The 26507-nt window shown below is 38.1% G+C and overlaps 1 protein-coding gene across 2 annotated transcripts in view; it reads left to right on the top strand.

Annotated features, from left to right (window-relative positions):
• Positions 1–26507, top strand: part of LOC122481387 (fibroblast activation protein alpha) — a 74012-nt gene that overhangs the window by 29202 nt on the left and 18303 nt on the right. For both annotated transcript variants that reach the window (XM_043576903.1, XM_043576904.1), the window contains 8 exons: positions 2110–2245; positions 6241–6285; positions 12154–12258; positions 12357–12427; positions 15208–15261; positions 16985–17109; positions 21050–21097; positions 26302–26400. In XM_043576903.1, coding sequence (XP_043432838.1) covers positions 2110–2245; positions 6241–6285; positions 12154–12258; positions 12357–12427; positions 15208–15261; positions 16985–17109; positions 21050–21097; positions 26302–26400 — 683 coding nt within the window. The remainder of the gene's footprint in view (positions 1–2109; positions 2246–6240; positions 6286–12153; positions 12259–12356; positions 12428–15207; positions 15262–16984; positions 17110–21049; positions 21098–26301; positions 26401–26507) is intronic.

Below are 26507 nucleotides of genomic sequence, written 5' to 3'. Positions count from 1 at the left end.
TTCTTAGCTGAGATTTACACTTCTTTTCTAGTGAGTTTATCATATGTGTACTCTAAGCAGAAATAAATAAATAAAATTGGCATGTAAACCTAAATATGTAACCAAATTAAAAATGACATTTCTTAAATTGATTTTAAAGTGTCAGTCCCTTTCACACATGTAAGGATGATCAGAGCGATCTAAGTGATACTCCCCTCAGATGTGTGAATGTAAACCTGGGATCGGCGGGCAAATAATAAAATTCATATATGTTCTCAGCCTGTCTTGTTTCAAGTCTGGTCTACGTTCTCTCAAGCCCAGGGTTTATAGATCATGTTTGATCACATATGCATGACTAACAAGAGGCCAACCCTCTCCAAATATTAGCAACTTTTACTAGGATGCAGTCTATTCACAATTATCTGGTTGTACAATTATCTGTTTGGGATTCACTGTAAGGAGACAGGGACATGAATCAGTCTCACTCCCCCAGCTTGGGGCCATATGTAGATCCTGTCTGATTAGTTCTGATTGTAGCAACCCTTCCAACCCTCCATCAGTCCTCTGTGGTCATTATGGTTGAAGCAGATCAAGGTAAGAGGCCGCCCACACCCAGCCTGGTGGGCCTCCTCACTACTTCCCAAACCCTAACAGGCCAGGGCATGCTGCCCCTTGCAGGAGAGTCGGCCAGGGCAGAATGATTGATCACTGACAGGAAAGAGAACCTCAGCAGAGGCCTCTGTGGGGCCTTGCCAGGGTGAATCTACTCTTGGATAATTTAAATGTTTTTTAATGTTTATTTATTTTTGAGAGAGAGAGAGAGAGAGAGAGAGAGAAAGAGAAAGAGCACACGAGCAGGGGAGGAGCAGAGAGAGAGGGAGACACAGAATCCGAAACAGGCTCCAGGCTCCAAGCTGTCAGCACAGAGCCCGACACGGGGCTCGAACTCAAAAACCGTGAGATCATGACCTGAGCTGAAGCCGGGTGCTCAACTGACTGAGCCACCCAGGCACCCCTCTTGGATAATTTAAAATGGCTTTATTTGGGGGGATGATCCATTACTTCCCCCAACTACCACCAATCTAGTTGATGGAAACTTAGACTAAATACATCTTTCTCTTTCTTTCTTTCTTTCTTTCTTTCTTTCTTTCTTTCTTTCTTTCTTTCTTCTGTCATTCTCCTTAGGAAGCAAATGGAATTATAGAAAGGGTACTGTATAAGGAGTCAAGAGGAGCATCTGTAAAATACTAACAATTTAATAGTAATAGCTAACATTTTCTCAGCACTTACCATGGAGCAGGCAGAATTCTCACGAACTTTAAGCACACTCAGCCAATTCTACAGCAACTTCTACATTTGGTAATACTGTTATTCCCATTTGATAAAGAAACAGGGGCACAGATATGTTAAGTAAGTAGCCTTACCTAGTAGAAATACTAGGAGGTAAAATCAGAATCTGAGCCAGAGACCCTTCCAGTTCTGTGATTTCTTTTATATCAATGTCCAGAATTCTGTGGTTTATTCACATTGATGTTCTCCATCTATAGGTTCATTCTCAGAGCCGAGTGATAGTTGCTGCCATTCATTGACACCAACTATGTGCCAAGCACTAATAGAGTTACTTAGTGTACATCATCTCTGATTATGATACTAAACCTGAATTTCAACCCCTGACCCTGGTCACAGTTAAAACGAGTCCTCTAATACAAACTGCCTAGAGAGAAAGATGGGCATTTATCACACTTGGCTCTCTCTCAACCACTTAAAAAGTGAAAAATTGAGTCTACTCATGCAAAATAACCAGGAAAAATGCTTCCCCCCCCCCCTATATTGACCAATAGCTTTGGCCTCATGTCTTAAAATGTTTCCCAAGATATAAAAGTCCAAAATGAGGAGAAAGCTCGAATATAAAGTAATTCCATTAGATTAACCAACTCTCTTATAGATATTGTTTAAGGGTCAGCAAGTATATTTAAACTTTCTCTGAAGAGAAGGGAAAGTTCTACCTTCTTTATCTGTGGAATAGATATTTCATAATAACAAAATGCATCCTTGAGAAAACAGAACTTGAGAAATTATTTGACATCATACTGGTTTATGGTAGTGACTATTGTTTTGGTTTATTTGCAGTGATTATTATTTCAGTTGGCTCACATGGGTTACTGATGAACGAATATGTTTCCAGTGGCTGAAAAGAATCCAGAATGTTTCAGTTCTGTCTATATGTGATTTCAGAGAAGGCTGGCAGACATGGGATTGTCCAAAGGTAGGTCATATTAAACCCACAGAGGTGTATTTCTGAAGATGAAAGTGTATGAGGGAGGACTTATTTATCGCTAACATTTTGTATTATAAAGCCAGAATTACTGCATTCAACTCTTGATTGCTTTGCAAAACAAAACAAAACAAAAACAACCCTTTATTCACAGTCCATTATTTTTATTAAATAAGTAATAGACTCCTTGTTTTCTTGAATGACTTTAGCATTGAAATTGAATGGAGAAAAAGACTAAATGAAACAATGTAATATTGGAAAAATAAAGTATCTGGTTCTGAGTTAGGATGAAATTCCATCCTTTTGAGAATATAAGATTGGTAGTCAACAAAACCCAAAATGATGAAGATGAGAAGATAAGATGGGTCTTTAGGGAAATAGATATATTCTACTTAAAACAAAACAGAGGGGCGCCTGGGTGGCTCAGTCGGCTTAGTGTCCAACTTCGGCTCTGGTCATGATCTCGCGGCTCATGAGTTTGAGCCCCGTGTCGGGCTCTGTGCTGACAGCTCAGAGCCTGGAGCCTGTTTCAGATTCTGTTGTCTCCCTCTCTCACTGCCCCAACCCACTCGCATTATGTCTCTGTCTCTCTCAAAAATAAATAAACATTAAAAAAAAAGAAATAGATAAAAAAATAAAACAGAAAAATGCCAACAGTGTTATGTCTATTCAATGTAAAAATAGAAAAATAGAAATTTTGAAGGAAATTGATGTCATCAAAAGAAAGCCAAACATTCCCATTGTAAAATTTAAAAGCAGATAATTGAGAATATGACATGAAATATCAGGTCAAACTATCCTGCTATCCTGTTATCTTGCAGTAATTCAGTGGGTTAATACAATAGAAATACTGTGCTAATTTTAGGAAGGGAAAACTTGAAAATTAAGCACAGATTTATTGTTGAGTTTTAATTGTTTCTATTGTTCAAATCCAAACATAATCTGTTAAATTAATGCATTAGAAAAGTACTCCACCAATCTAAAAGCTTTAAAATGAGCCTGTTCATAAGTACTCCTATTAGAGACTCAGACACACAAAATGTTTTCTTTAAATAGGAAATTTGATGGATACATTTCATAAGACTTCTAATTATGAAGACATGTTTCATTAAACCAAATATAGAATAAACCTTTTTTTGTCAAGCAAGAAAGAAAGCACAGAGGAATCAAAGTAAATCACTAAATTCCTTCTTGAAATTAGGACACTATGTTTTGCAAGAAAAGAGTCATATGAATCTATTTGGAAATATATCAGGACTATTATAGTCAACATTACTTGGGCTAAAAATATTTTTTTAAATCACTACTCTGTAAGAAGCTTGACTAATTTTGATGGAATATGCTAGAAGCTTTTTTTTTTATATCTTATTTATATTTTTCTATACAAAACAGAAAGATTTTGGCTTCAATGCAGTACCATAGGGGGAAAAAAAGAATAAACTTGATTGTGGTAGTTAATTAGAAACCATTCATCTGATAAATCAGCTTGGGATGAATATATCTTCAATGTTTTTATTGAATCTAGGTATTAGGAATTGTTGATTTTACTTATTACTTTTAAACTGTAAGATCAGTCATTTAGACTAAGATTTTAGTTCTTAAAACTAGGCATTTAAAAACAGTAATTGCTTTGGAATCTGAAATTCTAATTTATAAAAATCAGGGTCAACTTTAATCTAAATTGACAGAATATAAAAGATGCTTATTCAAGGAGATGTGGAATTCCTTGGATATAAACTTTAACTTTACGGCCCAAAACAGTGATTAAATTTAGAATACCAGGTTTAATTAACCTTAGGATTTCAAAGCAACCTCTGTTTCAAAATAATTTGATAAATACATGGAACACATTTTCAGATAAGAACTGCAAAGTGTCGTGTTAGACAACAAAGCTGTGCCTTAAAATTTATTATTCCCTTGCTTTTCATGACAGTACCTTCTCTCATGGTTCCCTTTCTACTTCACTGACCTTTTGTTTTCAGCTATTCTTTTTATGATTTCTCTATAAATCTTACTAATCTCCAAATTAATGTGTTTGTAAGGTAGGCTAACTGCTAGAACACCAATAAGACCCTTCTTATTATTACAATACAATACAATACAATACAATACAATACAATACAATTAATACAATAGAAATTTTGGGGGGCACCTGGGTGGCTCAGTCTGTTAAGCATCTGACTTCAACTCAGGTCATGATGTCATCATGGCTTGTGAGTTCAAGCCCCACATCCGGCTCTGCACTGACAGCTCAGAGCCTGGGGCCTGCTTCAGATTCTGTGTCTCCCTCTCTCTCTGCCCCTCACCCACTTGTGTTTTCTCTCTCTCTCTCTCAAAACTAAATAAATAAATTTTTTAAAAAAGAAGAAAGAAAATTTTTACACATTCATGTAACCACCTAATACTGAGTCCAGGTTTGTGGGGAACTTTAATTGGGATGCTCTGCTCTGCACAGTCACTCTAGGATCCAGGTTGATGGCATTTGTGCTGTCTTCATCTAGTGACTTCCAAAGCTAGTCCAAGGTTATTCAAACCTGATCACCAACATCCCACTGGGGGATGGAAAAGAGAATGGAAGATCACATATAATAGGTTTATATAGGTCAGGCCTAGACGTAGAATGAGTCACTTCTGCTCACACACCATTGGTTGGAATTTATCACATGACCACATCTTACTGGAAGCAGGCCTGGGAAAAGTAGCCTAGCTATAGTCTTAGCAAACAGAGAAAATGATTGCTAATAATCTTCTAGTCTCTACCATAACTCTCAACTTACTCTTTGGGCAATTTTTATCTGTACCAGAGGTTTTGGTTACCATTTGCCCTCAAATTTATTCTGAGGATTTGAACTTTTAAATATCTCTGGCTACATCTTCTCTGATCCATATTTGCTATCCATACCTAGATTAAGGCCTTTATCATCCTTTTTCCCAAACATTCCAGTAGCCTTCCAATTGATCTCTCTGCCTCTTTCTATCTTGCTGACTTATAATCCATTCTCTGTATCATGTTCACAATTATATTTTCCAAATTGTGACTTTGAACTCTTTCAAAGGGCTCGTCTAGAAGGGGAATCTAAACTTCCTAGGGTGGCATAAAAGTTTCTCCAAGATCGTTCTGATACCCAAACATCTTCCTTCCTCTTGAACTCTTTTCCATAGTCACCTTCCACTCAGCCATATGGAACCACCCCTGTGGTCTACTAAGCTGGCCTGGTCTCTGTGCTGTTCATTTCACCTACAATGATCTTTCTCTAATTATTTGTCTAGGAAAGCCTATTCATCCTTTTATGCCCACTAAATTTTGATCAACAAATGATTATACTATCCTAAAATGTACACCAAAATAAGATTCTGTGCACATTTTAAGATTCCTACCTACTTAATAAGATTAAGAAAAGAAAAATAATTTAACCTAAACTCCACTGTGAAATGCTTTTTTAAAAAAACGTTTATTTGTTTATTTTTGGAATAGGATAGAGTGAGAGTGGGCATGCGAGTGGAGGGAGGGGCAGAGAGAACGGGAGAGAGAGAAATCCCAAGCCAGGTTCTGTGTTGTCAGCAGACCTGGGGGGCTCAAACCCACAAACCACGGGATCACAACTGAGCTGAAACCAAGAGTCAGACACTTAACTGACTGAGCCACCCAGACACCACTGAAATGGCTTTTTAAACTATACGACACCAAGTGCTTGGGTTGTGCTCAGCTTCCATAAATGAAATAATTCCAGGCACTGCCTCATGGAAAATTCAACCAGAATTATTAAAGGTTTTCAGTAAGATCCATCCCTTAGATTGCTCATGTATATGCAATAGTGTTGATGTATAAGATGTTGAATACGGTCATCTTAAATTCAAGTATGAAGTTAGGCTATTAGCAATGGTACACTCTGAGTGGGCAGCTTAACAGGTTCAAATGCCCAGATTATGTTTAGGAAAAACTGTTCTCCTAATAGTGTGCTTGATGTGATCTTTCTTTCTTTTAGACTCAGGAGCATATAGAAGAAAGCAGAACTGGATGGGCTGGTGGAGTATGATTTTGCTATCTTTTCCTTATATTTTAATGACACTTCACAGATTCTCAGCCATCAAAGGACTTTTTTAAATGTATCCAAACTGACACTACTTGTCTCATAGAAAAAACACCAAGGTAAAAAAAAAAAACACAGAGGTAGGGATCCTTTCAGCAGTTTTGTGCCAGACAATTAATGTCTATATATTTAAAATTCTACTGAGAACAAATCATAGTCCTCATGTCACAACCTTAACTTTTTCAACTGACTCTCTGATATTCATAATTAATATTCTTATTAAACAAAATAAAGGCTGTTTTTCAAAAGCAATTGTAATTCATGATCGACTTAAAATAATACTTACTAGCCAGTTGAATCCAGAAAAACCAAATACATTGGGTATTCATAGTAATTTAAACACAATCTGCCTCTTATTCAATTTCATATAAACTGAAATGAATAAATGAATTATGTATTCGTTTCCAGTGTTTAAGTGGTATCAAATAGGAAATCGTATATTTTGTTATGGTTTGTGATCACTAGATTTTTTGGATAAGCTTATTCAGTGATTTGTAAGAATTTTTAGTGTAAAAAAATCATGATTTACAAAGTTATCAATTGTGTACAATATTCTATTTGAAGAATATAAAATAGGACAGAGACCAAGTGAATGTTGCATGGATGCTGCCATTTATTACAAATACATGATTGAATTCAACCAGCATTTGGATTTAAAAAAACAAAACAAAACACAGTTTCTCTGAGTAGCACAAGCAAAGAAAAAGAAGACCCTTAGGACCTGGCTTAACACATTAACCCATGATACAAGGACAATAAAGACTTCAGAGTTAATTGTAAGATGATAACTCATAAAAATTCAAAGTTAAGATGGGTAGAAAGAAGGTAAATTGCAAAGTAAAAATCTTCAGATGTCAAAAACTCCTTGTACATTTTTCTGGAGTTAGCAATTTTAGCTTACATATATTTACTCTGTCTTTAGTTAAAGATATCTCAGTTCTAAATAACATAAGAACTCTTTGCCACTGTACTAAATAACATAAGAAAAATCAGCAGTATTCAGTGGAAGGGCAGAATTTTCTAAATTTTTGGAATCTTGGTCAATCCATAGCTCATCTTCCAAAAAGACAATGCCTAGATCATTGTTTGAAAACTTAAGGAAAGGGGAAGTTAATCTATGAGTTCACTCTCATTATAAAATTTCCAGTAAAGATTGGAGGCAAAGAATACTTTAAGACTTCCTTTGCTTGTATTCTCCATGATGATAATATAGCTAGAGTTACTGCAGAATATTATGAGTGACATGATTTTACAAATAGATAAACAAGGATACCAACAATCTTCTCAAAGACGTGATCTTTGGAATCCATGCACATTTATTCTGAAAATGCTGCATGCGTTCAAACCACTCTGAAATATTTTAGATTGCATCTTTTGAAATCTCTTATTTATAAGCAACTTGGAGTCAACATTTGTATCTTATCAATTTTTATAATCTGTATAGCAACAACCTTGTAATCCCAGCAAACATGAGCAGAGTGAATTAATTAATTAATTGATTAATTGCCTTCTAAAGCTGTAGAGCCTTGTTTTAAATACCCTCAGTGGAGGCACATACACATCCTTTGAGGGAAGATGAGATCCCTACATTAAATAAAAAATGATGCCAAAGTAAATCTAGTGAATAATGTATTATGTATCTGCAACATATGATTTTGTGCTAGATCATTTTAACATCTGTAGCTTTGGAATTCTATTGGAAAAAAATCATCTTTTAATGTATTCATCTCAATCTCTTAAAATTTAAAATAGTCAGTAAACTTTCTAAATACCCAAAGAGGTATTGTCAAAAATTCTTTGTAGTGATAGCTTTCAGGAGTAAGTTCACACTCTCCCAAGGCAGCTGCTTTGAAGAAGTCATTAGATTTTACAAGCTTTGACATGTCTTTTGAAAGTCAGGCCATAGCTTCATATGCTTATAAGTCATATGTCATAATGTGCTGGATAGCTTCCTTTAACCTATAATCAAATCAGTGACTTAACAAAATTACCCAGAAAAAACCTAGGAGTATGAAATAACCTTTCAAACATTTGTTCAAGTAATATCTATGAACTTTTTAGAGAAAGTGTACAGGCTAGTCATATCAGTATAAAATTAAAGAGTGATATTGGAGAAGTTGTTCCTTTAGATTTTATTAAGGAGATTTAAACTGAAAAACACCTTTGGAAATCACCTGTGAATCAGAAAAGATTGAAGGACTTGCTAAAAGCAATGGACCTGTTACGGTGCGGGGCACGGAACTAGCAAATAGAACTTTACCTATCACTCTCTCTCCTCCAGCATGAGATAGTCAAGTGTCTTAATTTGGGGGATGTAGCCTAATATCTCCTTTGGTATTTGATCAGAAAAATAACAAACCATGAGTTCACTTTAAACAAATTTCTTTTTGCCCTGTAGGAAACCCACAAAAAGAACTATTTAATCAAAGAATGTAGTATTGAATCAGTAAAATTTGGAGAACAAACACTAAAAGCATAGACTACAATGCTGCATTTAAATTATTTTAAAATAATTAAGCAATACGGCCCCTCCCTTTGCTGTCAGTAAAACCCCTTTGTTCAGAAAAATGAGCTTGTGGGTTTTTTTTTTACTTTTAAGTAAGCCTTTATTTCCTTATTTCACAAATAAAGTTGGCTGAATTGGTTGCCGGAAAAACGAGTTTTCTGCTTGATGCTTGGAAGTCTGTGCTTTTCATCAAATGTGGACTCAGCTTAGGCATCAGCCTCTGATATCTAGGACCTTGGGTTGTTTACCAACCATGGCAAGAAATTATCAGGTGGTAAATAATCTCACCTTCCAAGTAAAACAGTTTAAATGGCTTTGCAGATAGAGGTGAGTAATTTATCAGAAAATCTAAGCTGATAAAGAGACTGTGAAGAGGTCTTGTTAAAACTGAGGACCACCTAGTTACCTGTGCTTTCTAGGGTCCAGGTGTAACTTGATGCAAGACGCATTTAACTCAGGATGCATTATGGAGCTAGCTCTGGGAAAGTGAATGCGGAAATATTTCACACTCTCTTTAGTTCACCCAAGTTACCTGTTCATCTAAAGCAGCTGTCCTCAGTGTGCGCAATAAAAGGGGAGAAGATAACATTCTTTGCTTAGCGGAGATAGTCTTCCTGTTTGCCTGATTCTAAGATCTTCAAACACTCTGCCCTTTTTTTTTTTCAATGAAAATGAAAGTTTTAAGTTTTAATCCAGAACAAAACCTTTTTTAAAGTTCCTTACTAACCAGAGGTGTGAGGAGACTATGTTTTTACTCTGGCATCTTAAAATATTTTGTGACCCTGGTTCCATTTTAGTGGTAAAAACAATGCATAGCCAGTTTTTTGTCTTTCACCCTAAGGAGTGAGAGGGAGGCATTGGAAAGTGGTTACTAGTAAGTAAGGATTATCATCATTTGTCTGAGAAGGCAAAGCTTCATTCTCAAATGAAACAATGGCTTGTCAGACTTATACTAACAAAATTCCATCCACAAAATTGCAAACCAGAATTTCTTTTCCCTGGGCCTCTTTTTCACTCAATTCACTCTTAATTTTATTTAGAGGCACAAGTCTCAATACACAGAATCCTACCAAGGCTGGTCTTATTATTAATGAAACTCATAAAGGAACCATGGAAGGAGACAGCAGTTTCTCCTTATCCCATTTTTTCATTTTGTGAAAGGCATCCATTCTATGCCAAAGTGATAAGACTTAGGACAGGGTATTAGTTTCCTGGGATCAATGTGACAAATCACCACAAACTTGGTGGCTTAAAACAATAGAAATCCATTGTGTCACCATCCTGGAGGCTGTAAGCCCAAAGTCAAGGTGTTAGCATGGTCCTGCTCCCTCTGAAGCCTCCAAGGAAGAATACTCCCTCTCCTTTTCCACCTCCTGGTGGCTCTTGGCAGGACTCCATTGGCTTGTAACCATCTCCCCAATCTCTGCTCCCATCCATGAAGCCTTCTTCCCTGTGTCCCTCTGTGTTTCTTTGTACCCCCTCTTTTTATGAGGACACCATTCATTGGATTTGGGGCCCACTCAAATCCAATATGGTCACATCTCAATTCTTACTTTGATTATATCTGCAAATAAGGTCATTATCTTCCTTCATTTGAGCTGTTATGACAAAGTGCCATAGACTGAGTGGCTTAAAAACAACAGAAATTGATTTCTCACACTTCTGGAGGCTGAAGGTCTTAGACCAGGGTGCCAGCATGGTTGGGTTCTCGTGAGAGCTCTGTTCTGGGTTGGAGACCACCAACTTCTTGTATCCTCAAGTGATGGAGAGCAGAGCAAGGGAAGCAAGCTCTCTGGTGATTCGTAGAGGGCACTAATCCCATAAGGTTCTACCCTTACGACCTCATCTAATCCTAATTACCTGCCCAATGTCCCACTTCCTAATACTAGCCCTAATTCATATTAGGGTTTCAAAATATGAGTTTTAAGGAGACACAAACAGTCCATAATAGTCACATTCTGAGGTTCTGGATTCACGTAAATTTTGGAGAACCCTACCCAGATCACTACAGACACTGCAACAAATAAGTTACATTTTAATAGCATGCAATCATAATCATCAATTTGGTCAAAAACCATCACTCAAAAGGCCTACAGCAACTAAAAGATACTGATAGTTTGGTTGTTGTTGCTTGGTCAATTCTGAAGGAGTTAAACATCTTGATTCCTTGTTGTGTGGAAACACTTCCAGCTAGAGAGAGCTGGCTTGGGATTATTTGTGGGAGTATCTACTGGCCGTGATGTAGAGTAGCTCTATCCTCACATAGCTATTTTACCATTTTTACCTTCCTTTTATAACCCAACGGCCAGGAAAAAAGAAGCTGACAAATGTAAGAGAAGGATATATATTTTTAATTTTTTATGTTTATTTGTTTTTCACACACACACACACACACACACACACACAACACAAGCAGGGGAGGGGCACAGAGAGAGAGACACACACACAGGACCCGAGGTGGGCTCCACATTGACAGCAGGGAGCCGGACATGGGCTCGAACTCATGAAAGAACTTGAGATCATGACCTGAGCCACCCAGGCGCCCCAAGGCTATTTTTTTTTATGGGAGAAACTACTAACTAAAATTTGGTCTGAGGACTTTTGCAGGGTTTTAGTTATCTATACCATGAAGGATATGAAAGTATGGTTTGCTGAGTGTCAGGGCCTCCATAGGTCATTCACCAGTTCCCAGTAAATGACCAGTAGGGACCCTGGGAAGAGGTCAGAGATGGGTAATGAGGTCTGCTTCGCTCCCTGAGCTCAAGGAGCAAACCTCCTACTTGCTTGTCCTGGGTCTAGAAGTTTCTTTCCATCATGAAAAACTGTAACTAGCAGGGCATGATATTTTCATCTTTAAAATGTCTTCATTGAATCATTGGCATTAGGTGCTTGGCATCCGACAAATCAAAACTCAAAAAAACTATCAGCCTTCATGAGTCATGCTTTGGTCAAATACCACATTTTGAAGTTAGACTTGGCTACATGGCAACATTCATTTATGATTCTCTTAACTCTGTTCCAAACCACAGTGTCTCCAAGCATAGACATTCAATCAAATTAAACATTATAAACAGAGGGGCATGTAGTAGCAATTAAGCAGCAGTTGGAATGTGCAAATGCCTGTTAGAATTACTAGAAAAGCTGTCTAACTGAAAGAATGGCATTTCAGATGTGGTTGATGGACACTAGGGGAGGCAGGACATTCTGGTTCCGATAATCATGAACTATCCACTGCTTATAAAAAATTCTATAGTTTTAGTTTGGTTTGTCTTTTGAACATAACCTCTGTTCATTTCTTTCAGTTCTTTGTTTCAACACCAGTTTTCAGCTATGATGCCATTTCATACTACAAAATATTTAGCGACAAGGATGGCTACAAACATATTCACTATATCAAAGACACTGTGGTATGTTCCTTCCAAGATTTATCTCCTCAAAGATCATTCAGTTGAGGTTGCTCAAATAACGCTCAGCTTCACACAACATAATGTTTGTCTTTTTATAGGAAAATGCTATTCAAATTACAAGTGGCAAGTGGGAGGCCATAAATATATTCAGAGTAACACAGGATTCACTGTAAGTATTGCATGAAGCATGATGCACCATTCAGGTTTTAATTGGCACTGATGGACCCACAAATGATACTGTACCACCTCTTAGTTAAAAGCATTTTTTGTTACTTACTCTGTAGTGTAGTTCAGACAGCTGTGGTTTCATTAAAATTGTGTATTCTTTAATAGTTAACATGATTTCTTTTAGGAAAGAATATTTAGTCAGCAGTCACTTCTCTTCTGATACTTGGTAGATAATTACATTAAAAGTATAAAATTTTAGAAATAATAACGACTTTTAAACACAAATTTTACTCTTTAGCACTTGAAGAAATGAGCAAGCTTCAAAAGTCCATGAAGGGCAGCCCACAGATACAGAAAGTTTTTTGTAGTGATTCACTGTTATAGAAGTTTAAGATTATTATCTACAACAGCTATCTTTAAAAAAAAGTTTATTTACTTATTTTGAGAGAGAGAGAGAGAAAAAGAGAGAGAGGGAGAGAGAGCGCCAGGGGGGAGAGACAGAGAGAGAGGGAGAATCCCAAGCCGGATCTGTGCTCTCAACACAGAGTCCAACGTGGGGCTTGAACTCATGAACCATGAGATCCTGACCTGAGCCAAAGTCAGGAGTCAGACACTTAATCAACTGAGCCACCCAGGCTCCCCAGCTATCGTTTTTTGAGCAATTACTTCATACCATATACTGTAAAGTAGAAACAATTACCCTGGTTATACAGATGAGAAAGCTGATCCTTGGAAATTAACATGGCCAAGACTGCATATTTAATTAGTAGCAGAACTAGGATTCAAACCTAACACATATTAAATCTAAGGTTCTTATTGTGATCTCAACATGGGACTTCTTCCTTCCAGTTCTTTCCTCAGTCCATCCTGTGTGCTATCTAAATAAATCATCTTAAAATAATCATTTATGATCAAACTTCTCTAGTCAAGAATGTACAGTTTCTTTCCCTTGCTTCTAATAAACTCCAAATCCAGGGTACTTTCTTATAACCTGCCTGTCATTATCTGTAATTCTAAGAGCAAAGAAAGGGAATCATTAGTCCAGGCTCACTGGATAAAAACATGTCGGAAACCATTTGTCGATTTATGGCACTCTTGGAACATTTGACAAAGGAGTTTGAACATTATATGGAGAAGTCATTACAATCACCAGTGTAAGAAGAGTGATGAGATAAACGTGGATGGCAAATATCAGACATAACAGGGTTAGGACTTCAGGGGAAACCAAAGTCAGGGAGACCCAGCTATGGTCATAATCCAGGCCTGCAATGATAGAGACCTACATTAGAATAGTGGCAATAAAATATGGACTCTTTGAGGAAAAAGCTACGCCTCCTTTCTTTGTGTGTCCTTAGCACTTGACATAGTGCCTGACACATAGCTGGAATTCTGTAAATATTAGTTAAGTGAGTGAGAGGAAGGAGATAGACCATAAAGACAGATGGAGGTTGAACAAGACTGGTGACTTCGTGGCAGTGAAGGAAAAGGGAAAGGCAAGGCAAACTGGACTCTGCTGCAAGTGTCAGATGAAGGTAATCAATCGTGAAGCCTTTGACAGAACAAGAAAGCTGTGGGAGGGTGGGGGGAGGGTGGTGCTGTTTGGAAAAGATACTGAGTATTTTATTCACTAGTAGTTTCAGATGATGTGGGGGAAGGCAAGTGCAAGTGACCATCAGTCTATCAGCGTTGAAATCAGTAAAGTCATGTAGAAAAACGCTGGGTCAGAAGATACATTTAATCCTAGGAGTGATTGGCATTCTGTTGCCTTTTCTTTTTACTCGCGGGTAACAAGGTTTTTATGACAGTGAACACATAGTAGTACCTGAGCCACTGAACAACCTCAAGAATTAAAAATTGGTAACTAAACCTAACTTTCTACAGTCTATTATGCTGTTCTTGAAGGGGAAAAAAAAAGGCGGTTTCTTCGTGATATTCAGATGAACTCAGAGGAGTGAAAATCATGCCACTAAATTGGATTTCCCACTTCATGGCTATATTAAGACAGGTTAGAACTGGGACCCAGATACTTAAGTAACAAGTATGTTCTCCTGTGACTTCTTTTGCATCTGGGTAAATCAACATGCCCCTTTGTGTTGTGTCGTAGTGTGGATACGTTTCTGGGTTTATAACAAACTTCTCTGTCAGGGTTTCTATAAAACAAATCCAAAATATCTTCAGAATCACAAACAGAATTAAATAATATAACATAGAGAAACCAGTAAACTTTATCATGGTAAGGAAGGGGGTGATATTAATCAATATCCTAGCTTATTTTGTATAACTCATAAATAATGAATCAGAATATAATACACCTATAGTAAAAAAAAGAATATTTGGCACACTTTAATCCTCCTATGATTTGAAAGTCAGAGTAAGTATATAAAATTCAGTGTTATAAACAGCAATGACTGGGGCACCTGGGTGGCTCAGTCACTTAAGCATCCAACTTTGGCTCAGGTCATGATCTCATCGTTCGTGAGTTCGAGCCCCACCTCAGGCTCTCTGCTGTCAGCACAAAGCCCACTTCAGATCCTCTATGCCCCCTCTGTCTGCCCTTCCCTCACTCATTCTCTCTCTCTCTCTCTGTCTCTGTCTCTGTCTCAAAAATAAATAAACATTTAAAAATAAGTTAATAACCAGCAATGATTTATCTACATAAGTGCCAATTAATATAGTTTCATTAGATGAACATTGGACTACATTGTTTACTCTATTAGTACTAAAAATTCTATCACCATTTAGTTATAAATATTTATCTAATAGCTTCTGAATGTATTTCAGGTTTTATTCTAGCAATGAATTTGAAGGCTACCCTGGAAGAAGAAATATCTATAGGTAATTTATGTCAATTCATTCTAGTATTTGTATACATTAATTTGAATGAAAATATGTCAGAGTCCTTTGGATACATAGAATATCTTTAAAGCATAAATGTAATAAAAATAATATATGAATTAAGGTAAAACATTTGGAGCATACTGTACCCCACATCAGTATAAAATATACACCCCCCAAATATTAGCTAACTCAAAATGTCTTCAGAAAGAAAAGCCAAGGAATTCTAATGCTGATAAAAACATGATACTAAATACTTCAACTAAATTTAGAGGTAATTGACGATGTTCATTCACTTAGCAGACACTAATTAAGTCCCTATTGTGTACCAGGTATGGCGTTGACTCCCATATTGTGTGATTTCTTTTAACATGGTTCACCTTGGCATAAGCCTATTAGGATTGGAGAAAATTCCTCTCTCTTCCCAAATTAGTGTTTAAGTTGGCCCAATTGTCCCCTTGGCAAATGGAATGGTGGCCTCGCCCCACTAAACATTTTTAAAAAGGGAGAAAAAATGAATGGTGCCCTCAACAGCCCTTTCTGATGTAGAAGTAAAAGGCATAGCTACCATGGGCTGATAGTCTGCTATATGCCAGGCACGTTTTTATCTGCTTTACATATGTAATTTTGTTGAATCCCTACAACTTCAGGAGGCAGGCAATACTATTATAGCCAGAATTTGTACCTGGGCATGCTGACCTAATCCCCTTACTATTAACTGCCTACATAATATTTCCAAGATTACACCAAAATGTGAACATGAATGCAGACTGTAACCAAGGAAATAAGAAATTTTCCCTCTGCTGCATTCCTCTGCTCCTTCCTGTATCATGACTTCTTATCTGTTGGGGAGAATCCCTCTATGGCGCCAGCAATGTCCCTGGCTCCCCTCTACCATGTCCAAGGCAAGATCAAGGGCAGCAGCAGAAAGAACACTGCAGCAGCCACAGATTATTTTACCAGTCACAACAGATTCTGACCCTGACCCATGTTGGCATCATACCATCTAGTCTGCCCCAAATGAGATTCTGATTCTGAATGTTTGGGGTAAGGTCTTGGAGTCTGTATATTAAAACCAACCACCTCCTTCAGGAACTACACAGAAGGTTCTACTGGGGAGAGGGTGTAGGTCCATGTTGGCTTATGTAAGAATGCCGGTAGGGAAGCATTCCCAGGAAGAGCTTCTCTGAACCAAAACTTCCTTCTGAAAAGAATGAAAGGCACTGGAGGCACTTAAAAACTGTGTTTTTTTTTTAATTTCCAATTTGCTTATTACTAATTTCCCCTTCCAGATATATGATAAGAACAGCGACCCTTTTCTTGGTGAGACTGCCAGATTTCCTTGCATGTTTTACATGGGAGTACAAAAAGAGAGATGGAAAGATGAAGAACTATGCATTGCCAACCACTTTGTAAGATGTGAGAGATGAATGGCTATGGGAAGTGGTTACCTCACTTCCATTCAAGGTGTTAGGTATTTCTCCCACCCCAGAGAAACTGGGGGGGCTTCTCCCTCAAGTCTGGTGCCTCTTCAAGCAAAGATGATTGAAAATCAGGCTACATCAAAATACTGTAATTCCCCTTCACTTTAAATGATATTGGCAAGAGAAAAATAGAGTGGGTTTGATGTCAATATGTAAATTAGTCATTTTACATGGAGTAGTACATTTTGATAAATACAATCTCAAAATTTCAGCTTAGTTTTATTTTCATTTTCCTCTAGAATTAGCATTGGAAGCTATCCTCCAAGCAAAAAGTGCATTACTTGCCATCTAAGGAAAGAAAGGTGCCAATATTACACAGCAAGTTTCAGTGACTACGCCAAGTACTATGCACTTGTCTGCTATGGTAGGTAATGGACCCAAGACGAACTCTACCACATCACTGCCAGTGTGGTTGCCTTCATCACCACTATCCTCTAGCCGATCTTAACTACGGGTTATCAAGTACCTTTATGGGAGGGGATCTTACCTATGTTATCTGACCTGATGCTTATGGGGGAAAAGAATAAAAAGAAGATAGGAGAGCATTATTATCTCTTTTTTTTTTTTTTCGCAGTTGAGGAAATAGAATAGCTTGCAAAAGGTCTGCACTGCTGGCAAGCATCAGAGTTAGGATGGGACCAAGGATCTATTGACTGTAAATCCCAAGCTCTTACCCGCCACCTGCCACAGCACCATCTAGTTATATGCAAACACCATCTAGCAGCTATTTCAGCAAGACTCGAGCAATAGTATTAAAAGAAGCATTCTGTGTTAAAAATGGTTGCCGGACTTCGGCCCCATTTGCCTGGAAAATGTCAAACTCTGATAGCCAGGAGGAAGAATAACGTCCTAGAAACATGAGCTCCTTCCCTTGGAGGCCAATAATTCTTTGAAGTACAGTTTCAGCGAGGATGGAAAATAAAGTTTGTCACCCAGAATGTCCTTTCTAAATTTGGGAAACATAAGAATTCATTCAAATATTAAAAAGTCATGGGTAATTAAATACACTAAATACTTCATGGTTTTTTTTTAGGTCATGTGTACATTTAGCTAATCATTTCTATCCAAAATATTTTATTTTATGCATAACATCTTAGCTATATCTTGAACATATGAAAAGCAATGAAACAGGTCAGGTTGGGCATCAGTAGATCAATGAAATATGTTGGGGTCATGGAGATTTGGAAAATGGACTTGAGAAATACCTACTTTTCCATTCTCTGTCCCATCCCCATAATTAAATCCCTGAGTTTCTCTGGTGGGGAACAGCAAATGGAAGATGTTATTACAAAATGCACACCACTCAGCTCTTTCTGGTATCAACTCCCAGTGGAAGGCAGCTCAGAGAACAAAAGGAATCTTTGCCCGATGGAGATCCCTGAGCAGTTGCAGAAGACCCCAGGTTCTTTACTTCCCAGAAGGAAGGCTTCCCTGACATGCCATTCTCCTCACTCCAGTCATCTGGCCCCTGAACCAGAGCCCCAACTCATTTGACTGCGGAAATGAATAAGCATTTTACCCCAAATGCCCCCTGTAAGATGGCACAAGATGTCGGTTTGTTACAACTATTTTCACAAAATGTTGGGTCAATGACATCTCTGAAAAGCCAAGAGATTGTTGTTCATAATCATATGTGCTGAATGTGGTTATGGTACTTAAAGGTATATATTAAATGTCCTTGTCAAATTATATGCAACATTTTTCAACCCAAGCTATGTATTCAGGCAAAACATATTGAAAGCTTACATGCCAGGCATGTAGTATCATTGAATTAACTCTACTGAGTAATCTGTTTGTCTTTCTCTCCTGAAGGCAGAGGATGCTTTCCTTTAATCTTCACATTCATAAGGCCAAGAAAAATGGCTAATGCATAATAATTATGTATAACGTATAATGCATAATTGTTGAATGAACATAGGTACGAAAGAAGATCCAAGCATTACTGCCTTTTGTGAAGTCTAACAAAAAAACTTTTTCTTATGCCGATATATTTACTGATAAAGACATCAGTGACCCTACACTTGCATACACTCCTTTGTGTTTGTGTGCTTTCTGCATTTGCATAATGCTTCAACCCTTTTTGAAAGCACTATGCCACTTTTTATAGCGGTTTGTCTTCCTAATGTTTGCTCGAGTCTGAGTGCCCACTGAAAAGATAAGGAAGCAAAGACTAAGCTCTCCTCAAAAGTTGGTGGAAGAGTCCTTTCTAGAACTTGAATCGCCTGACTTTTCCACACTCACTCTTGCTCGGCAGTATGGTAATTTCCCATTTAGCAAAAAATATACTGTGTGGGAAGCATCACATCGTCTGGTGTTTTTGAAGCTCCAGTAAAATGAGTCACTGAGCCATCATAAGAAAAACCTTGAAATCTTTCCCTTTAGGACTAAGAGTAAAGCCTCATTATGTAACTTCAAACTCTCCAAGAGAGATGGTGAGTAAATCCCAGAGAATAGGATTAAATAGGTGAAAACCCTCTTCGTGATGCCGATGGAACAAAAGTAATGCAAAGGGGGGATTCCAGACAATTGATGCTTTTATGCCATTTGTGCTCAGGTCTTTTGTATCTAGGGCAGTCAGTTATTATTTAGTGTCATAATTTGGCCAGAAAAGATATGCTAGTTGTCACTACTGGAACCGCATACCCGTGAAAATTCCATAGGATGGATGCTGGTTGACTAAAGTCAACAAATTCTGATTCATGTTTCATTTCCTTACATTCTGACCACAAATATAATATGTGTTTGTCCCTTCTAATACCTTTGAAGAAAAGCTGGCCAAAATGACAATCTCTGAAATTAAGTTCTATACAATTTTGGACACTCCACACAATAACGAATTGTTGTTTTTTTGAGGGAGTCTAATAAATAGTATCCCTTCTCCTCACTCTCAAGTTAGACTGAAGGGTCAAGAAGGAAATTAAACTATTTAGCTTTATTACTTGTAAATGTTAATTGGAAAATGTGGTTAAATGTGTACAGCTTCCTAATATTGTACCTCAGAATTACAATTACACAAATATGGGTATGACTGGACAGCCACTGGCTGCCCCCACGGAGCCCGGCACTATCCTATTTGGAACACTGAGGACCCGACAAAAGCAGGGAGAACGATGCCAGGAACAAGGCAGAAGAAGGAGTTGTTAAATCTAGGTCTTCTCAGAATTCATCAAAAGGTCACCCCCTCCTCTGCTGGCCTGGGATCCAGGGTGCTACCCGAATGATGTTCCAAAAAGAAGGCAGAAGCATCAGAAGTGCAACGAAGCTCTACCCCTAACCTCCATGTTGTTTCTTTTAACGCATTGACTGCCTGAGCAAATTTATCCTTTAAGAGGATATTATTTTATCTCTCAAGTGAGAGAAAATTAGTGCTTAATTATTTGTAGGTCTTGTTAAAATGGCCAGTTTCTGCACAGAGGCCCTGAGTTCCATGCTGGAATATGTAGTGGACACTGAAGTGCCACCCAGAACCTCCCACCTCAGGACTGAACCCCTCATTCTGCCAGCTGCTGAGGGTGCCAGCGGCTGACAGCTCACAGCTCAGCTCCCACCCTGGGACGTGCCTTGCCACAGCCAATGGCCACTCCATTCTGTGTAAAAGCCAGCCCGGCTGGTACATGAAGGCAACTCTGTAGGCCATCCAGCTCTGGAGCTCCCTGTGGGGTCGGCTGAGTTTTGTGTTTTGACTGCACTGAAGCCCACCTTCCCTCATTGTCTCATCCCTCCTAATACTACCCCAGAAAAACTGCTCACCCACAAAACTCCTGCTGGGTCTGTTTCCCAGGGAATGTGACCTGCCACAGCACATTTGAACAGGCAACAGATTCTAGATAAATTTATTTCTTCATTTATTAATTACATAGAAAAAAGATGTTGAGTTCTACTGAGCATTGAACCAAGAAGCCAGACTGAAAGTATTATCTGGGTACTGGTGAAGGTTATTGGATAATAGAGACTTAGCTAACGTAGCTCATACAGCATGGTGTCTTCTCAGAAGGCCATTTGCCACAGCAGTTTCTGGGGTCCATTTCTGTAACTAGATCCTGGACTATTCAGGATCCCTCCTGGTAAAGCGCACCGGTGACTCTTCTCTCACATCTCATCTTTGGGCTCTGATCTCTTGTGTAGGTTAAACTTACTTAACTTACAAAGTGATGTTTCCTTCTCTCTGGGGGAAAAAAATAGCTGTAGAATTAAAAGATGAAGTTGAGCCTGACATTAACCACAAAGATGACCAGCAGTTCTTATTGGAAACCCAGGGTTTATTTAAAAGCTAAAACATGTGTTTGTTTTTATCCTGTGCACAGGCCCAGGCCTCCCCATTTCCACCCTTCATGACGGTCGCACTGATCAAGGTACGCTCTCTTGCATGCTGCTGTCTAAAGAAACGGTGAACTGTCGGTGACATCACACTAGAGGAAGCAAGACACTTTCCTCACACCAACACGGGGACTGTGATGGAGTCTTGTTCTCATAAAGCCTCTTGTCATGTAGATTTGGGTATTCTTTGAGTCAAACTGGACCCTATGAAATTTAACAATTATTTGCAGTAAGAACCTGGCATAACACGGATGGGTTGTTATCACAGGGATTCATACTGTCTTCCCCAATCGGCCCCCTAAAAAACACAGCAGCTTAGCACTAGAAGGACAGTTAGGATATTTAGCACAACCTCCCTCCCAAATCAGAATTCCTGCTTTTTTTGTAACATCCCAAACTGGAGACAAATTCCAGATATAAGTCCAGTTCAAAGCAGAGGGTGACTATCACGCTGGCTTTTTGTTTTAACAGCTACATCACAGTGTTGCTACGTATGAAAGCCCTGAAATTCAGAGGCTTTTCCCATCTTCAACTATGATCAAGATCGTCCTCCTCCATCCTGTATTTATGGTATAGGTTAAAAAGGGTTCACAGACCAAAGATGACTGTCTTTGCCCTCGGCGGAGTTATCCAAGTGTGTCACTGCCCCGTGCTCTCCCAGCAATTCCCCGTTGTCTTCTGATTTACTATTAAAGGACATTTTAGGTCGAAGTTGATGGAGACAAGGGACAATGAGGGACTTGAGCACTTGTGCCTGTGATTCTGATCCCTGAACAGCTTTGATGACAAGTCAGGAGACTGTTTTGGGATTAGTTTGGCTGCCAGCACAATGGCTCAAGTATAATAGGTGAAAATATGGTAATGAGGAAAAACAGAGTCAATTCAGGAGCTCTGGACAGGACAGGCATTGTAATACAGGGACTGTGAATTTAGTTTCATTTTGAAGTTTTGGTTTTTTTTTTTTAACCTTGTGGCTAATAATGAAATACTTTTTTTTTTTTAATTTTTTTTTCAACGTTTATTTATTTTTTGGGACAGAGAGAGACAGAGCATGAACTGGGGAGGGGCAGAGAGAGAGGGAGACACAGAATCGGAAACAGGCTCCAGGCTCTGAGCCATCAGCCCAGAGCCTGACACGGGGCTCGAACTCACGGACCGCGAGATCGTGACCTGGCTGAAGTCGGACGCTTAACCGACTGCGCCACCCAGGCGCCCCTGAAATACTTTTAAGAATAAGTGATTGTATTTCTCAATATGGCTCAACTCAACCTTGAGTAAGAGACATTTTAAAGCAATACTACATTCAAATCTGTAATCTTTTGCTTTAATGGAAATTCCCATAAATGTATGATTTCCATTTTATCATGGCTGTTAAAGGTCAGCTTCCCTTTTCTCAGGGCATGAATTTCCACTCTCTTATTATCCTTCTCCTCTTCCTGCCAGGTATCGATTTCTGTACTGCATACAAAAGTGTTACTACTTCTCTCAATACTTACAAAGCAGGCGCGGTGCTCATGTCATTTTCATTTGTCATATGTATTTATATGTTTTCTAACTCTCCTACAGAACACAAATTTTTTTAGAGCATAGTTATGCAAACTTGCCTAGCGATGAAATTCTCCAGAGATATTTATCATAAAGGCCTGAGCTTTCAGGCGCGCCCCAGAAATTCCAGTTCAGTACCTCTTTGACTGGGCTAGAGAATTTGTATCTTTAATAAATTCCCAGATACGTCTTGGAGCTGCTTTTTGGAATTGATGCTGTGTCTTCTATTCATTTGTAGCTTTTGTTTTCTTTTGTTTTGTTTTTACCCATTTTCCATTGCATTTCATGCCAGAAATCTTTATTCAACATATATTTATTAAGCACCTATCACATTAATCCAGGCACTGTGCTGGATACTAGATCTTAAAAATGAACAGATACTGGATTAGATATGACTGGATTAGATTAGGTAGATTTCCTTTCCTCAAGGAAATTATAGATCAATGAGGAATGCAGACATGTGAATGGACAATACTGTGGGGTAGAGAATTCAGATACGGGAAATAGAGCATGAAAGCACATAAGCAGGGCACCGCATCTGGGTTTCAGGGGTTTGGAAATGTCTCATAAGGATAAATACGTCAAACTGGAAACCCACAAATATGAAGGAGGTATTAATTCTGCTTGGATGTCTGGCTTGGTCAAGTGGATTGATATTGATGTTTTTTTTACTGGAAGAGGGATTCACAACAGAGAGAATATTTTTGTGGAGATGATGAGTTTTATTTTTAACGTTGAGCTTGAGGCACTGCGACGATATCCAAGTGGAGCTGACTGGAGTGGCAAAGTTTTCAATCTGGACATCACGGGATCAGTTTGGACTGAAGATGAGGAACACGAAGTCATTACTTTATTAAATATATGGTTACTGAGGCCATGGAAGTGGATGAGACTGCAGAGTAGGAAAAATGAGGGTGGGCGGAGGTAGTAGAAAGTGAGCCTAGAATAAAACTGTGCAGAATACCAACATGAGAAATGGGAAGAGGAAAATGACCCTGTAAAGGAGACACAGAGGGACCAGAAGGAGGACAACCTTGTGGATATGGTATCAAAGAAGGCAGGGAGGAGGGCAAAGAGGGCAAAGAGGGAGTGCCCACCTGTGTCAAGTGCTGCAGAGAGTGAAGTGAGACCTGCTCCAAATCAATGAATTTAACAAGAGGGAATTAGCATTGTCTTGGTCGGAGCATTTTCAGAGAACAGTGCAGGTGGCAGCCAGAATAAAGCAAGTTTAGGCTTGCAGAGGAGGTAGATAAAAAGACAGTATTTTCAATAGGTCTGACTGAGGAGAGGAGGGAGAGGGGGGTGGATGATGGCTGGAAGCAGTTGATAGAAGTTCAATTTTGTTTTTGAAAGATAATAAACATTTGAGCGTGGTTAAATGCTGATGGAAGAAATGAAGAGACCAAAGGGGTTGAAGACATAAAGGAGGGGAGTCCCCAAGGAGTTGGGAAAATGGATGGAGTCCAGAGACAGGTGCAGAGATTCATCCCTGGCATTGTGCTGAGCAAGAATGAAGAAAATACTAATGTGATTTAGTACAATTTCATATAATGTACGTCAGTTTGTAGACGTTGCAGAAAACAGTACATGGCTTCATTTTATCTGCAAAGTGGGGTCAGGCCATTTGAAAATAACATAGTACCTCAACCATGTGCTTTAGAAACCCAGAAGAGTTGGCCCTTGACGTAGCCCAGTTGAGGCTTAGTTGCTTCGGGCACAGCAGGTTACCCAACTGATTGAATGACCCCGTTTATCAGCTTTTCCACAGATTCCTCACATAATTTAATTAATGAGCAACATATAGTAGTTAATGCAATTGAAACAAAAGTTTCTTGCATGGTCCATCCTTTTTCTTTTTTTATTTCATCATAATGAATAGTCCACAAAAAATACAGAGCACGTCCTACGTACCTATCATGTACTAGGTACTGCGTATACAATGATGAGTGAAATAAGTTTGAAAGGTACAGTCTAGACTGCAGCACTCCTCCCACATTATTGGCTTTTAATGCAAAGCCACATAGAGAAGCCCAGTCGGCATCCCCCAGCCACAGTCCTATGAAATCCCATTTTGCTCCAAGGGGTGGGCAAAATTGCCAAGTTACCGTATGTACAAATGCTTCTCTGCACTATAGAGCATTAATAAGCTTATAAATTAAATTTGGCATTCAATAAGTCTTGAATCAGTAAGTTCAACAGCTAGCCAAATGGAGAAGTGAAAGTCTAACCAACCTGCCAACACTTGGGTATGATCTTCCAGTACCTGTTGGTAAAATGATAAAAATAAATAAGCAAATAATAAATATAATAATAACTAAAATATAAAAAGAAATAATAAGCAATTATAACACACTCTGTGACTCCACACAGGATTCCCTTTATCCATAATAGCTCCACACACAGAACCCACACAAAGAGAATGAAGAATTGGCTCCATTGTACTTAGAATTGTATATTTGTTTTTTGTTTTTTGGGTTTTTTTCTAGTTTTAGCTTTTAAGATGCCACAAGTATCTCTTTCCTGATGGATTATCCAAAGTTAAAATGAAATTTATTATGTATCTTATACAACTCATACCAAAACATCTATACTTGTTCTAAGATTAAATATAACATGTTGGAACAAAATGCCATGAGTATATGAAAACTGAGAGTTACAAGGGAAGTGGTTTGGCAAACTTAGTGTAGTTACAAGTACTCCTCCAGTTCCCTATCTTCAAGGACCACTTTTTAAAAAGGCACAAAAACAAGAAGTTCACAGGATGTCTTTTGTAAAACCTGCCATATCTCAGAAGTCATCCAGACCTTCTTTTAAAAAATAAATCTACAAATTCCACATGCCATATGAAAGTCTAACTTTTCCCTAGAAGATAGCCAGTATCAATTCCAGTTCAAAATCAAACTTGCAAAAAGCCCTCTATTGCTAGAAACCCATTTGCATAGATCACCAAACTACAGCCTCAGGAGATCAATGGATTGTTCAGTTTCAAAGATTAAAGTGTGAAACGGAATTAATTTCACACATAAACAGCAGTTTTTAAGAAGATCTTTTAAGGTGAAAGACGGAAAGAGAGCATAGTGTTATATATTGTTATTTTACTAAGGTATGTAACCACCTTGAGGGAAACGATCTGAAGGAATATAATGTGCAATAGTTCAATTACAAAAAGAGGAAGAATATCGTGTATTACTTAAGCAGAGCAGGAAAGATTAAAAATAAACATGTATTTTAAAAAATCACAGAACTAATACTTGATTTTACACATTGAAAATTTTAAAAACAAACTTTGTAACTACATAATCAATTATTTTAACTGAGATTCCAGCAATATAGATTGTATTTCTTGTTTCTTTTCTTAGATGATAAAAAAAGTCACCTTCTCAGATCATACATAGTTTCACGTTAGAAAAGTTGGAGATGGGGAAATATGGGGAATAAACGTTACTGTCTCTGTGGTTCTGCTCAAAATGTGTTGCGATGCCATAAGGATCAGTACAGGAGACAATGATTGATGTCCTCATAAACTCATACCTGCTTTAAAGGCTGGGTTAAAAATATGCTTGGCAATATGAAACTTGCTACACAGTTCCTTATACAGTTTCAGTTTTATCCATATTAAAACCAAAGGAATTTTAAGAAAGGAATTTTCTTGTGTTAATGCTATTAATTAAAAATGAGCATTTTATTTTTTAAGAAATTAAAATCCTGGAAGAAAACAAGGAATTGGAAAATGCTTTGAAAAATATCCAGCTGCCTAAAGAAGAAATTAAGAAACTTGAAGTGGATGAAATTAGTAAGATCTTATAAAAATTTCTCATTTACAAATATGAAGCTGAACACTTATCTTGCTTTTAAAAAAAAATTACAGGGTAAATATTATAGTCCAAACACTACCATATT

Source organism: Prionailurus bengalensis, chromosome C1, assembly GCF_016509475.1.
Source record: "Prionailurus bengalensis isolate Pbe53 chromosome C1, Fcat_Pben_1.1_paternal_pri, whole genome shotgun sequence".
NCBI classification, from domain to species: domain Eukaryota; kingdom Metazoa; phylum Chordata; class Mammalia; order Carnivora; family Felidae; genus Prionailurus; species Prionailurus bengalensis.
This window is presented reverse-complemented; position numbering and strand designations above follow the sequence as displayed.